General features: G+C 34.4%; 1 protein-coding gene across 4 annotated transcripts in view; it reads left to right on the forward strand.

Moving 5' to 3' along the window:
• The window catches only part of FSD1L (fibronectin type III and SPRY domain containing 1 like), a 100,853-nt gene that overhangs the window by 46,736 nt on the left and 38,675 nt on the right, over positions 1-15,442 (forward strand). For 2 of the 4 annotated variants that reach the window (XR_008996576.1, XM_036903293.2), the window contains exons 7-12: positions 3,311-3,520; positions 4,719-4,817; positions 7,671-7,800; positions 8,506-8,538; positions 11,532-11,632; positions 12,353-12,604. Coding sequence is in view for 3 of the 4 variants with exons in the window: in XM_036903293.2 (XP_036759188.2) it covers positions 3,311-3,520; positions 4,719-4,817; positions 7,671-7,800; positions 8,506-8,538; positions 11,532-11,632; positions 12,353-12,604 (825 nt within the window). In the remaining variant the exon portion in view is untranslated. The remainder of the gene's footprint in view (positions 1-3,310; positions 3,521-4,718; positions 4,818-7,670; positions 7,801-8,505; positions 8,539-11,531; positions 11,633-12,352; positions 12,605-15,442) is intronic. The other 2 variants (XM_036903294.2, XM_036903295.2) reach the window with 2 other exon arrangements.

Genomic DNA, 15,442 nt, shown 5'->3' on the forward strand with positions numbered 1-15,442 from the left:
AGTCAATTAAGGGCCTTTGGTTAGTACTCTCTTTTTAGCTAGCATCAAGTAATGTTAACTTGATAGCTAAAACAATCTGGCCACAGTGATTTAGGGGATCAGGAAATCTCTTGAAAATGAAGTGTTTTACTTAGAGGTGCTTTGTGAGAACTGGCTTTTATTTTTTGGAAGTTAACTATTTTTGAATAGAGAATGTTAATCATATGAAACCATTCTATTCTTTGAATATTTGGTCAGGGTCTTTAAAATAAGATTGGAAAGACAAGGTTAGTAGTTATGAAACTATAATGGAACTAGTAAGGTAGCACAAGTGAAGTATTAACTTGTGTGGTATAGTTCAGAAGTTCTAGAGGAGTTTATAGAAGGAAAAGATGAGACAAAGAACCCTAGTTGTAAAGGAAGGAATCACACTTGTCAGTGGATATCTACCTGTAAATGGCCATTCAGAGTTACTAACCATTATATTTTCATTCACATTATTTCTGAATTCAGGAGTCAGGAGTGGTGGACTGTATTATTATTGTATTATATAATAATACACAGGTATTATTATTGTTACTTTCTTTTAAAAGAAAGTCATGTATTCTGACAATCACCACTACTGAAATATCCATATCTATTCTTATATGACAGTAATATTATATTATTAAACACACACATAGACACAGACAAGCAGTTACAGAAAATGAACTACAGTAGGATTCTTTTGTGTATGAGCACTTGGAATTAGTACGTTTCTTACAATAGCATGCATAAGACAAAAGTGCAGGTGCTCAAGTCAAGTATTGTTATTAGAATATTTCTTGATACAGTAATATGTGAGTATTAGTATTTTGAAATACTCTACTATAAACGCAGTCTTCTCACTATTACTTTCCTTCTCTTGGGTTTTCATTGATGCCTTAACAGACCAAGGCCATGCCTATTATATAACCAAGTAGACTACATGCACAGTTAGGATTTATTGTTTTGATAAACTGTTAAGACAGTCTGAAGGAATGAGGTATAATAAAAAGCAAGAAGTCTTTGTGAAGAAGTTTCATCCCAAAGGAAAAGTATTGTAGGTTGTTAAAGTTTATGAAAGACGAGTTCATATCACTAATTTCTTATATTCTGCTATAGCATAAAAATTTCCAGTAACATGAAATCAAATAACTAAAAAAATGAGTATCTTCATCCCTTAATTCATTCTTTAAATACTATAAAAGTCAACTCTACACTGTATTACATATGTTAACATGAGTTGTAGACCTCTTAGTCTGATAAATGCAAGTGATAATGATGGATGATGATAATTAGTTATTTTATTATATTTTAAGCTAGTTTTTCTACATTGAATTTATATGCTTTCCTTTCTGAGTTCCTACAGCCAAGAAGAGAAACATGTTTGTGGCAGTATTGATGCTACTTGTCCTTTACATTCATATGTAGAGAAAACCGTGGTAAAATTCTTGAACTAATTTCTACACTATTGCTAGTTAACTGTTTGGAAATAGTTGCGAATTGCTGTCCATTAAGAGAGTTTTGTGTTTCCTAAGTAGTACTTCTTTGTTACAAGTTTGCCACCTTTCATCTTCCTTTAAAGTTTTATCCCTCATTTGATGAACTCTTCTGTATTTTATCTTGGATGAACTTCCCATATGTTAGATCGAAGTCAACCTTAATCTGACATACCCTTTTCAATTACCTAGATTTTCTTTTTCCCTCGCAAGTATCACCACATTCTTGGAATTTTTTTTCTTTTTGTCACTTTTACCTGTTACCTCTCTTAACAATTTGCTTTCTTTTGGGAGCCATTACTCACCAGAAAGAAGAATCTACTTGCCAGTACATTCTTACTGTAACAGCAGCTAAACTGAGATGTAGATAGTGGAAAGTTAACTAAACTTACTTAGAAAGTGACTCTGTCTTTATATTGGGACTTTCAGTACAGGATTTTGAGCAAAATTATAGAATTACTACATGCCATAGACCTTCTTTACATATCTTCATATATTGTCAGTGCAGAGCATATTAAGTTCATGAATGCCTGTGGTCTCTTGTCTTAGCAATGAATAGTAGTCTGTATGGCTTATATTCCAGTAATAGAGATGAACTTCTGTTATACAGGGACAAAACATTGTTATATAGGGACAAAAAACTCTACAAGACAGATGAAGGTAATTAACTGTAATGACAAATGATAAATTCTTCTGATTGTTATATATCTTATTAATAACATATATTGGATTCCAAGGATAGATTTAAAATTGCTTCTTTTTCTTGTCCTATTGTATTTAGCTAGAACTTCCACTATAGTGTTAAATAGAAGTGGTGAGAGGGGACACCCTTGCCTTAGGGGAAAAAGCATCTAGTTTCTCAACATTAAGTATGATATTAACTGTAGGTTTTTGCAAATGCTCTTATCAAATGAAGCTCCCCTCTGTTTCTTGTTTGCTGAAAGTTTGTCATGAATGGCTGTTCGTTTTGTCAAGTATTTTTCTCCATCTATTGATATGATCATGTGATTTTTCTTCTGATATGATAGATTAGATTAATTGATTTCGAATGTCGAACCAGCCTTGCATACTTGGAGTAAGTCTTTTAAAACTCCTTTTCTAGTGACAAAATGTTTAAATACAGTAACTGCACAGATCCACATATTTCAGACACATCTATCACTAGAGGACCATGTTCTGCAATTAGCTTGTTATGTAAATGGAATATCTGTTAATATTGAGTATCTATGGGAAAAAAATCTCTTTTATGGAAAAGAAATTAATGTTTATACTTGTTCATCCCAGTTTAAATAAATGAATCAGAATTCTTTGGAGAAACATTTAAAAATTCTAAAGTATTTTGGGGGTTTGGGGAGTTCATTTTTATTTAGTGCTGAGAAATTACAATTGTCTTATAAATAAGATTTTAAAAATACATTGAAAATATCTTGAATTATTTTAATCACTGGACTCAAAAATAAGTTATTCTATTTTGTCAGTCATGATTTAATTTATATTCTACAACTGTTTGAAATAGCAGTATTTGTTAAGTGACAAGTCATTCTTGATTCTTTAGCCTTGGCATGTTTGAATTGCTTTTGCCAATTAGGGTTCTAATAAACTTTGAAAAAGTCTGTGAAAAAGCTTTGAAACATGAATTTTTAAGTGGAGCTTTGAGTAGTTATTTTGCATTTATAGTGCATCCCTTCTCTTAGCCTGATTCAATTGAATAATTCAAAAGCAACATGAAAAAGCATAGTTTGGGTAACAAACATAAATACTGAATTAGTACTATAATACATAAGAAATGAGCCTTTCTTTTTTTTCTTCAGTCCCCAAAGCTCCAGAGATAGATCCAGTAGAGTGTTTGGTGGCTGACAACTCTGTAACAGTAGCTTGGAGAATGCCAGAAGAAGATAATAAGATTGACCATTTTATACTGGAATATAGGAAAACTAATTTTGATGGACTTCCACGTGTAAAGGATGAGCGGTGCTGGGAGATAATTGATAATATTAAGGGTACTGAATATACTCTATCAGGTAAAATGACTGCATTTCATGAATCTCATTCTTAGAAAATATAATTGTGAAAAATATTTTGAGTTATTTTAAAAGATAAGGTTATTAAGTTTCTGTAGCCAAGCTTTTTATATGTTCACTATATAAATGAATTTCTCTCAAAATATCAGAAAATCTTCATTTCAATCTAATGAAACAAGGTATGTAAAGCAAACATGAAGTGATGTACTGGAAACAATATATTTCAAAGTAACATTTCATTTTTATCTTGGTTTTCTAACAATAAAAAAAGTAGTCAATTTTCTAGATACATATACACTACCCCACATTTCAGTGATGCTGTGAATACTGTTGACTTTACCCTTTTATGATTACCTTCATGGTAATACTTAAAAGTGGAGCTATAACTTGATATTAGAAATTTGTGTGTTGGCCTTTGAAAGTCTTTAAAAAGATACCTCTATGTAGGGGACTTTGGATATTTGAAATGGCTGAATGTTCCCTGATTTAACTCCTGTTATGTATGAGCAGTAACATTAATAGCATTACTATTATTGAGTACTTACCATCAGTCAGGAACTGGGATGAAGTGTATTATACAATATATTTCATTTAATCTTTACAAGTATGAAGTTGGTTTTTATCATTTCTATTTTATAGATAACAAAACTGGCCCCAAGTTTAAGGTCCCATAGCTAGTAATTTTTGGACTGAGATTTTAATCTAGACCTGATTAACTTCAAAGTTTTATTGTTAATTTCTATGTTTTGTTTTCTCTCTAAATTCATTGTTCACATAAAAACAAAGGACTTTATACATACAAAAATCTTTAGCATGTCTGTTTTCCAGAAATTGAATGTTATTTTAAATTGTAGCATCTCTCCTTGAATTAATCACTACTTTTAATGAGGCTTGAGAATACCTTTTTATTACTTGGTTTTAAAAAACCTATTGATAAACTGTGTGATTTATTTATTTTGAAGAAAATAGTTCATAAATCATGGTTCCTCTTATTTCAGGCATTATCACCGTTTTAACATATATTTTTTACTCTTCTCTTTACTCTTTAACTCTACTCTTTACTTTTCTTTACTCTTTACTTTACTCTCAAGTAAAGAGAAAGTTCCAAGGAGGGAAAAATGTCTGTTTGAAGGTTCATACTCAGACTTTTAGAGTAGATTACTTTACTTATGTCTGAGAACCATTTTCATTTTTTCAGGCTTAAAGTTTGATTCAAAGTATATGAATTTCAGAGTGCGAGCTTGTAACAAAGCTGTGGCTGGAGAGTATTCTGATTCAGTGACTCTAGAAACCAAAGGTAAGACCAATAGCTATTCATGTAGCATAAACAAAACTTAAACAAACATCTGAAGTTAGTCAAAACTTTGTGACAGGCAGCATTTCATGTGTGGCTGCATTTCCATTCCACCTTGATACACACACACACACACATGCCAGTAGGAGATGGGGAAATTAAGACTACAGTGGTTGTTTTCAGCAGTTTTTCCTTTATCATAATATTCAGATGGGTGAAGTAGACTGAGGTGATGGTGTTCTATTCTCTGGTGGGTGCTTAGTTTCCAAATTTTAGTCTAATATATAAGAATCACTGAGATTTGCCCAGAGTTTTCCTAGGGAATGGATTATGGCTTAATAATGGGGAAGTACCTTTTCAGTTTAGTTCAGATCCTGTTTTCTGAAACTTATTATAAAAATTAACATTAATATAGTTCATTGACATTTATACAGCACTCTTACAGTTCTCCATTTGATCAAAATCATCTTGAGAGATCAATAGAATACATATTATTGATACACATTTTGCACATGAAGAAAGTGAAGTTTAAAAATGTTAAATGACTTGCCCATGGTCTCTGGCACTAGCTTGGAAAAGTGGGAATAAGAATGTTTCCAAGTCCTGTGCCAGCCCTTATTGTGGGCCTGGAACCTAAATGCTTCTTGAGACCAATTTGGATTTAGTTAAAACTCCCTAGAATAGTATTTTAATACCAGGTTTTTCAGGTATTTATCACTTTGAAGGCTATGATGCTGAAGATCTTCCCAATTTTGAGAGATGGTAATTGACTGCATTTACTTCCAGAATCAGATTCTAAACATTGTTGTAGGTACCTGGGCCTTAGAGTGTTCCACTGATGTCTGGTTCAGATAGCATCTGAATAGGTTTGCATGCTAGGGTTTGATAGAATTTATAGGATAGTATAAAAATATATCATTGTAAAACATAATATGAGGTTCATAAGTTATTGACCAGACAAACTCAGAAGAATATGTTTGCATCACAAAAGTCAAAAGAACAAAACAGAACAAAGTTGAAGTTTGTTTGGATTAGGAAGTGTTTTTATTTGATATTTATAAGGTTTCAAATAAATAGCCAGGAAATGCTATTACTTTGAATTACTTATTATTAAAGTGAGACATAGTTTCTTTAGAGATTTTACCATTTCAAAGTATAGTCATAGGTAGTTAATCTTTCCTATATAACTTGAACTATTTTTAGCCCTTGTCAGATAAAATTGCATTATTTTTCTCCTACAGGAGTATCATACCTTTCTATTTCTTTTGTTCCTTCTCCTTTACCCTTTATGTTTTAATGACCAAACTTGGACCTAAATGCAGTGAATTGGACATTTCTATGCAAAGTCCATAGATTCAAGAAAAGAAATACCTGGCCTGTACTTCCCTTGCAGCTGTGCTGCTCCTCCTGTTAACAGTGTCTAGATCTTACTAATCAAATTCTTGGTCCTAGGGTTTGTAGAGAAAAACTAAATTTATTCTAGTCCTTTCCAGCATTTCTCACTGTGGGGTGGGGATGGACTGAAACTCAAACCTGAGGCCCACTGAACAGTGATTCTGACCTTCAGGGAAGCCCAGAATAAAATTAATCTCTCAAAAGGCTATGGGTCACAGAATTTTCTAAGCTTTCTCCATACTGTTGGAGTAGCTATGAGAGCAAGAGCTTCCGAGGAAAAGTTCAGACTAAAAAAAAAAAATACATCATGTTTGCTGATTATTCTGGCTTGCTGCAGCCCTTTTTGACCAACCTATAGAAATAAGTGTATGAAGAAAGAACTGGAGGGAGGGGAAGGGAGGTGGAGATTAAATAGTTGAGGCCTTCTAAAATTTCATATCCTGCCACTTACCAAGTTTGGTGTGGAAAATAGCATTGTTCATTTCTATCTCTCCAGTGTATGTAGCATTATTTCTTCGGTCATTGGAATTTGCAGAAGTGATGAGTGACATAAGTTCTTATGATCAGAATTTTTAAAGTATATTATTCCATACTTCCTTGTGAAGGTAAATGGTATGATAACAAAGGAGAGAGAAAGAAAAGATTACACCCCTGGGATTGAAACCATGCCTTTCTGTTTGGGTGTGTGGTATTCAGCAAAGCTAGTCTCAGGTGGCTTGAGGGTGGTACCTTTTCTTGTCAGTGTTGATCCACCCTTCTTTCTATCATATCAAGTATTACAGAACAGCCTTAGGATTTTTATCTTTCCTTTCCTTTTTATTTTTAGCAGCCTTAGAGTTTGAATAAGCAACTGAGAATTGGCACCCTAGACTTTGGCCTTTCTACTCTTTGCTGATGTAAATAATCTCTAGCTTTATCAGCTTGGTCGTTCCTTGCTTTTGCCATCATGGCCCATTTCTCTGTGCTTATTTTGAAACTACTGAGAGTTTAAATGTGAAATTATTAAGTATTAGAGCATTAGAGAAAATATGTGTGTGCTCTCTATAATTTTTTATACTACATCACTTTCTTCTCATCCTTAATTCTGCCAGCTCCTTTTCCTATTTAGTTGTAACAGTCAACCAATAATCAACTAATAGTCTAATAACAGGAAGTTGAAGTTATTGTGTGTTGATGGAGAGTCCAGCACAAAGAACAGCAGAAACAAAAATGTCCATGCAAGTATATTGTACTTGGCTGGAGTCTAGGATATGTAGAGAAGAATAATGGGAAATAAATTAGGAATTAGTGAATTACGGCCTTATCTTTGAAGACTTGCAGTGCTAGAATTAGGAATTTGAACTTTATTATTCTCTATATACATTGTTGAGTCAATTGAATAGGAAAATAATGTGATGCTAGTTATGCTTCAGAAAGTAGAGACATGTTACATTAAAAAAACTGAGATACTGTTTTGTTCAGCACTTAACTTCAGTTTGGATAACTCGTCATCCCATTTGAACCTGAGAGTTGAAGATACCTGTGTAGAGTGGGATCCTACTGGAGGAAAAGGTCAAGAAAATAAAATCAAAGGAAAAGAGAACAAGGGAAGGTAAGTTAGTTCATTAAATCTGATACCTGGACAAATGATTGTACATTGATTCTTATTTGACAATAACCTATAATGAAATCTTCATTCTGTATATCTGTTTGGTTTGTGATATGTTACTAACCAAAGTGAAGAATATTATATTGCCAATACTTGAATTTATTATTAACATTTTTATCACTTTTTCTTAGTTTCTTTCCTAATTCTTTCTTAAACATTTCTGGTTTTTTTGTATTCCATTTCTTTAAAGTTCTGTCTATATCAACTTAAACTGCTTAGAGAGACATTCCTGAATTTTAGACTTTAGATCACCTGTCTTAGGTGAAGGTCTGCAGTCCTTGACAACTTTTAATGTATATACCCTGTGTCTTGCCCCTTGATCAGCAACATTATGAACTGCAGAGGCAGGCTTGGGACCTTTTGTTATTAGACTTACTTACATAGTCTCAATGTATGGGGACCTCTTTCTTTTTTATGCCCAGCATTTGTCTTGAGGTATCTTTACCACTTGGAAGAATTATGATACTCGGTAAATTCAACCTCTTTCTTTTTTAAGAGAGGAAAATTTTCCTCAAACTGAAATAAAGTATGAGTTACAACAGAGAAAAAAAAAAGTTCCTCAGCAGGGTTTTGATCTAATTTAATTATAAGCTGTTAAATTTAAATTGAAAAGCAGTTTCTTAACAGTTGCCTATTTTTATCTGACAGTGTCCATGTTACTTCACTGAAGAAACATACAAGGTGATGATCTATGTCTGTCTGATTCTAGGACTTAGTATATCTAGCTTGGCTGAATAACTTTGATTTTTTTCTTTTAACCACTGAGCAACAGCCATTGCAGCAGCCTTTATAAGCTAAAATATTGCTCTGTGTAGACTGTCTGTATTTGTAGCTTCTGTTTGAATTTACAGCATTATAGCGTGCTGCATATTATTTGGATTATATTGTACATGATAACAAAACAGTAAGCTCTGCTTTAAAGTCTTTCTTGAATTATTTTCCCTCTTCTGATTTTTCTGCATTTACCTATATCTGGCATCTTTCTTGTTGCGCTGTATTCAATCTGTCTAACATTACAGTTTTGCTTTTATTTGTATTTGACATGAGGCAGATTTGAAGTATTTTATATTGTATAATATTCATGCAGTTTCAAAAGCATCAAGGATAAAAAAAGGTTATCATCACAATTATTAGGACAGTACCAGAAAGATGAATCAATTCAATTGCATGAGTAATATATGCTAATTTGAAGATATCTCATATCTTTACCAAACCTAGAATGTGTCCTCTTTTCAAAATTATCTTCTTCTTTTTTCTAGTTTTTTTTGCTATTTTTGGTGAAAGTGATTTCATAGTTACTGCGTTATAAATTGTAAAATGCTGTTGAATCTAAGAGAGTCTGTGAAGTTTCATTTGATCACTTGCAGGTTTTTAGATTGATTATTTTCAGCATTTCAGATCATATTTCTCTTTCTCCTTTCCCTCTTTTTGTAGGCTGCTTCTGGAATGTTATATACATTTATTCTTTCCATAAATATTTATTCACTGTAGGATGTCATCTGGATGTTGTGGAGTTTATAGGGATAAGCACTATCCCTGCTTTCACGAAATTTGCCCTAACTTACGTAGATGAGATATAAAGACAACAGTAGTATAAGGTAGAGCTCATATGTAATGGTAAGGATGAATAAAGTAGGTTAGGGGAAGAATGATGTCCTGAGCTGTCAGGTACTGAAGTGCTCAGTTAGGACAAATGAGCTAAACTGAAAGTAACAATTAAGCCTTTATTCCTTTACTGTGATAGTATAAGCATGCATTAAACACACTTACAATGTGAGAGTATAAGGAAATAATGCTCTGCTAGCTCTCCTGGTGTTCCATTTTTCCCAAAAGAATGGCCCTGGCCAAGGGTCAGGTAAATCAGAGCAGATTGCAGATGGCAGATATCTGGAGGAGCATCTCACCGCTGAGGAGGCCCCAAACAAAAGGCTCCTCCCGTTGTTTTATGGACCTGAGGCCAAGAAGGGGGGGAAGGGTTAGGAGTAGAAAAGTATTAAGACACAGTGGAGAAAAGTGTCGGTACATTCCCCTACCCTTACCCCCTTGAAGGAGGTCTCCAAAAATGTAGCTGGAAAGGGTCTCAGCCTAGGGTCCCCTCCCATAAGCCATCTCGAGAGGTGCTTAAGCTAGTAATGCAGGTAAGCACATGAGCATGGGGTTGGGGGTAGGGGAATTGCAACTGCCTCCAGAAACTCCTGTGAACTAGCTGTGCACCAAGACTGGTGTCCTTCCAGTGTAAGCCTTCATATTGCCTATGGTTAGATCTGAGAAATCACACATAGAATTTTGGCCTGAGCTGGACTCCTTAGAATAGTTATTTAGCCTGATAAAATCTGTGAGATCTTCATTAAGGAATGGTATTTAGGCTGGTTCTCAAGAAGTGGAAAAATGTGTGGCATTTGAACTTGGAGAGAGAGAGAGGGAGCAACAAGAGTTTGAAAGGCACTGAAGCAGATTGCCTAAGTTTAAGGAACACTTTAGCTGGGTAGAGCTCTCTAGGGGTGAGAAGGCTAGAAAAGCAGATGGGGACCCAATCAGGAAGAACCTGAAATGCCACGCTAAGTCCTTTGTAGGCAGTAAGGAAGTACTTGAAATTTTTAAGTAGGAGAATCACAGTTAGTTTATTTGGTAACACTGAACAAGATGAATTGGGTGGCAAACAGATAATTTGGGAAGCTGATAAGACAGTCCAGAGTTGAGGTAACAAAGAGCCCTAATTCAGATAGTTAAGTAGCCAAGATGTCTTTAAAAGGGTGGAGGTGGGGGGATCATGTTTGAAATAAAATAATAATAGCTATAGTACATTTTTTACAAAACTTTTTTGGATTGGAAATCTAGAATGCTGCAATGGAAGTATTCTCCTTATTGAACTTCTCTCTGAAATTTAAACTGCCATTCTCAGTAGTTATGTCTGTTTTTCTTTTCTCCATGCTTTCCCTTTATTTCTTTACTACTGGTAAGTTATGAATTTTTTGTTGTTTTTTAAATGCAAAATAATTGAAATGTTATTTTTTAAACGTCTTTGGGATTTGATTTATTTTGAATTTCTGGAAGTTACTGTAAGGCCTAATGTAGTCCACCTTACCATATCATATAATTTGATATAAGAGGAGGTCAGGTTGGATATTGTCCGTTTTGTTAGGAGAAATGCTTTATAATACTTGTTATCATCCTGTGCATGGATTTGGCAATTGCTCTTTCTCTTTTTAAGAAGAAAAGATACAGAACAAAAAACACTGACTGCTTATAAAAAAGGTTATTTAGTTTTTTTATTATAATAGACCTGATTTTGCCATTGCTTTTATTTAAGTTGAGCTATAAGAAATGCAAGCTGTAATCCATTATCTTTCTTGAGTTCTTTTTTTGTCTTTCAGTTCTTTTTTCCCTTCTTGTGGTTCATTTTGACATTGTTTCTTATTTCAACTGTGTGTTCTTTGTATAAGCCTTGCTGGGTGCATGATGCTAGTGTTTTCAGCCTGCTTTGTGTTGATGGCTTCTTATATTTGAGTGTTTATAAGTGACAACTTTGTTTAATATTAATTCAAATAAAATTAAATTGTGCTATTTGTGCAACATAATTAGAAATATCTTCAAAGCTTCCTAATTTGTAACTGTGATTTATGAAATATTTACAATATAGAGTATTGTTTTTCTTTTTGTTCCGGTTTATATAGAAGTGGTACACCATCTCCAAAACGGACATCCATAGGCTCCAGGCCACCAGCAGTAAGAGGCAGCAGAGATCGTTTTACAGGGGAATCATACACCGTGCTGGGTAGGATGATTGTGATGTCCTCAACCTGAGATAAGGAAGAACTGTCACATTGTCGACTTTCCACTCGCTTGAGCTGGAGTGGCTGCCTTTGTGTTGAATGAATTTTTGCCAGACTTTCTCCCTCGTGAAGCCTAATTACTTTGGCGGGTTTTCAGATTGTCTTATTAATATGTTTAAAACTCTACTTCATTTTACATATAGTGTTCCATATGTATGTAAAACTCCTGAGGGGATAGTAAAGAGGAAAAGTTCTGAAGTTTTTATATTCAGAAAAATTGGTTACCAGCAAAACTTAACTCTGATTCCTACTTTAAACCCTTCAGGTACTTTCTTACTGCCTACAAATGTCTTAGCTTGGAAAAATTATAACTATAATTTACCATTTTATAAAACTAATTTATAAAAATTAACTGTAGATGGACAGTGACTATAGAGGAGTGTGTGGGAGGGACTTGGTGAAGGGGGGAGCCTAGTAAACATAATGTTCTTCATGTAATTGTACATTAATGATAACAAAAATTAACTGTAAAATAAATATAGTTAAAATAAGTATACAAATAAAGTTATAGGAGATACTCTGCTTTAGTGACTGTGTATTAATGTGATTATTCTCCTGAATCAGATTTTTTGTGTGATTTTGTGGGATGAGAGATAGATAAAAACTATGTGACTTAATAAGGAAGAGGTAGGAGTCAAATTTACCTTTCTGATCTTTTGTAGGAGACACTGCTATTGAAAGTGGACAACATTATTGGGAGGTCAAGGCCCAGAAGGATTGTAAATCCTACAGTGTGGGAGTGGCATATAAGACTTTGGGGAAATTTGACCAACTAGGAAAGACAAACACTAGTTGGTGTATCCATGTCAACAACTGGCTACAAAACACATTTGCAGCAAAACATAATAATAAAGTCAAAGCCTTGGATATTACTGTTCCTGAGAAAATAGGTGTATTTTGTGATTTTGATGGGGGTAAGTCTACAAAATTTTTTGTAAGCCTTTTCATCATAAAATTGCTTGTGTTTCAGTACTTTTATCGGTAATATCTATATGGAATTTCCATTAGTATTGTAGTAAGGGTACATTGATCTCTTAGGATTTGATCACAATTTCAACTCTAGAACTAAGTGGAAGTGTGTGCAATGTCTGCCTACAGCTACAGCTCTACAAAAGTGTATTCATCGGTAATGTGCTAAATAAGTCTGAAAAATATTTTGCTAGTTTTAGTCTTAAGCATTAAAATTTCTTCTATCCATTTTAATTCCCTCCTTACCTTGTTTTATTACCTGTAAAGAATGGTGGAATCAGATTTTTTGAGTTGGAGTAGGCCTTAGAAATTACCCAGTCCATCTGCCATACAGTATAAAATCCTTATTACATTATCTCTGCAGGTAGTTGCCACTCCTGGGCTTGAAGAACTTTTTTATGTGAAGCTTACTGTCTTAGAAGGCAATCTCTTTCACTGTTGGATAGCATTAGTTAGAAATTTTTCTTAAATTGCTCTTTGCCTTCCAATAACTTTGGAGACTGTTGCTTTTAAACTTTGTCTTCTGAAAAAATACAGAATTATTATTACCTAATTCACATTTACATGATAATCTTAATTTGTTTAAAAACTACTAATGTTGCTTCCTAGCCCTATTTTTCCAGACTATACATTCTCTGTCCCATTAGCTGTTCCTCTTATAATTTAATTTTTCCAAACACTTATAATCTCCTATACTTGTATACTGTGTCAGTATATTTTTTAAAGATTGGTTCTCAGAGTAGAACACTCAGCTTCTGACCATCATAGGACAGTGATTTGGTGCCACAATTTCTAGTAATATGACTTAACACTGTTGACCTGTATCTGGCTTATAGCCACTAATCCACTAGATCTTTTTTCATGGAGTTGTGCCAAATTGTCGTTTTCCTCTTACATTAGGCATTTTAGAGTTGTTCTTTGTTGTTTATAACACAGATGAAGAATATATATTCATTTTTTTATTAAGGTATCATTGATATACATTCTTATAAAGGTTTCACAAGAAAAACAATGTGGTTATTACATTCACCCATTCACCCTTCTTTTTTTTTTTAAATTAATTAATTAATTTTGTTGTCATTAATCTACAATTACATGAAGAATATTATGTTTACTAGGGTCCCCCCTTCACCAAATCCCCCCCACAATCCCCATTATAGTCACTGTCCCTCAGTGTAGTAAGATGCTGTAGAATCACTACTTCTCTGTGTTGCACAGCCTCTCCATGCCCACCCCCGACATTATACATGCTAATCGTAATGTCCCCTTTCTTTTTCCCCACCCTTATCCCTCCCTTCCCTCCCTTTCTCCCCAGTCCCTTTCCCTTTGGTAACTGTTAATCCATGTTAGGTTCTATGATTCTGCTGCTGTTTTGTTCCTTCAGTCTTTCTTTGTTCCTATAGTCTTTGGGTTTGAGGTGAGTCTCTTGTAAGCAGCATAGAGATGGGTCTTACTTTTTTATCCATTCTATTATTCTGTGTCTTGATTGGTGCATTCATTCCATTTACATTTAGGGTGATTATTGAAAGATATGTACTTATTGCCATTGCAGGCTTTAGATTCGTGGTTGCCAAAGGTTCAAGGTTAGCTTCTTTAGTATCTTACTGTCTAACTCACTCACTTATTGAGCTATTTTAAACACTGTCTGGTCATTCTTTATTTTTCTCCCTTCTTATTCCTCCTCCTCCATTCTTTATATGTTGGTTGTTTTATTCTGTGCTCTTTTGTGCCTCCTTTAACTGCTTTTGTTGGTAGTTGATTTTATTTTTTGACTTTAGTTAGTATTTGGTTGGTCTGCTTTGTTTGCTGTGATTTTATTTTCTCTGGTGACATCTATTTAGTCTTAGAAGTGCTCCCATCTAGAGCAGTCCCTCTAAAATACCCTGTAGAGGTGGTTTGTGGGAGGCAAATTCCCTCAACTTTTGCTTGTCTGGGAATTGTTTAATCCCTCCTTCATATTTAAATGATAGTCATGCTGGATACAGTATCCTTGGTTCAAGGCCCTTCTATTTCATTGCATTAAATATATCATGCCATTCTCTTCTGGCCTGTAAGGTTTCTGTTGAGAAGTCTGATGATAGCCTGATGGGTTTTGCTTTGTAGGTGACCTTTTTCCTCTCTCCAGCTGACTTTAAAACTCTGTCCTTGTGTTTGCCATTTTAATTATTATGTGTCTTGGTGTTGTCCTCCTTGGGTCCTTTCTGTTGGGAGTTCTGTACATTTCCATGGTCTGATCGATTATTTCCTACCCCAGTTTGGGGAAGTTTTCAGCAATTATTTCTTCAAATACTCTTTCTATTCCTTTTTCTCTCTCTTCTTCTTCTGGTACCCCTATAATGTGGATATCATTCCTTTTGGATTGGTCACACAGTTCTCTTAATATTGTTTCATTCCTGGAGATCCTTTTATCTCTCTCTGTGTCAGCTTCTATGCGTTTCTGTTCTCTGGTTTCTATTCCATCAATGGCCTCTTGCATCTTATCCATTCTGTTTACAGATCCTTCCAGAGATTGTTTCATTTCTGTGATCTCCCTCCGGACATCTGTAATCTCCCTCTGGACTTCATCCCTTAGCTCTTGCATATTTCTCTGCAGCTCCATCAGCATGGTTATGAGCTTTATTTTTTATTATTTTTCAGGAAGACTGGTTAGGTCTATCTCCTTCTCAGGGTTTGCCTCTGTGATCTTGGTCTGTATCAATTTCTTCTGCCTTTTCATGGCGATGGATATATTTGTGGGGAGCTGGCGCGTGTGTTGGGTAAGAGAAAGTCCCTTCTTGCCAGTT

The sequence above is a fragment of the Manis pentadactyla genome, chromosome 3 (assembly GCF_030020395.1).
Source record: "Manis pentadactyla isolate mManPen7 chromosome 3, mManPen7.hap1, whole genome shotgun sequence".
NCBI classification, from domain to species: domain Eukaryota; kingdom Metazoa; phylum Chordata; class Mammalia; order Pholidota; family Manidae; genus Manis; species Manis pentadactyla.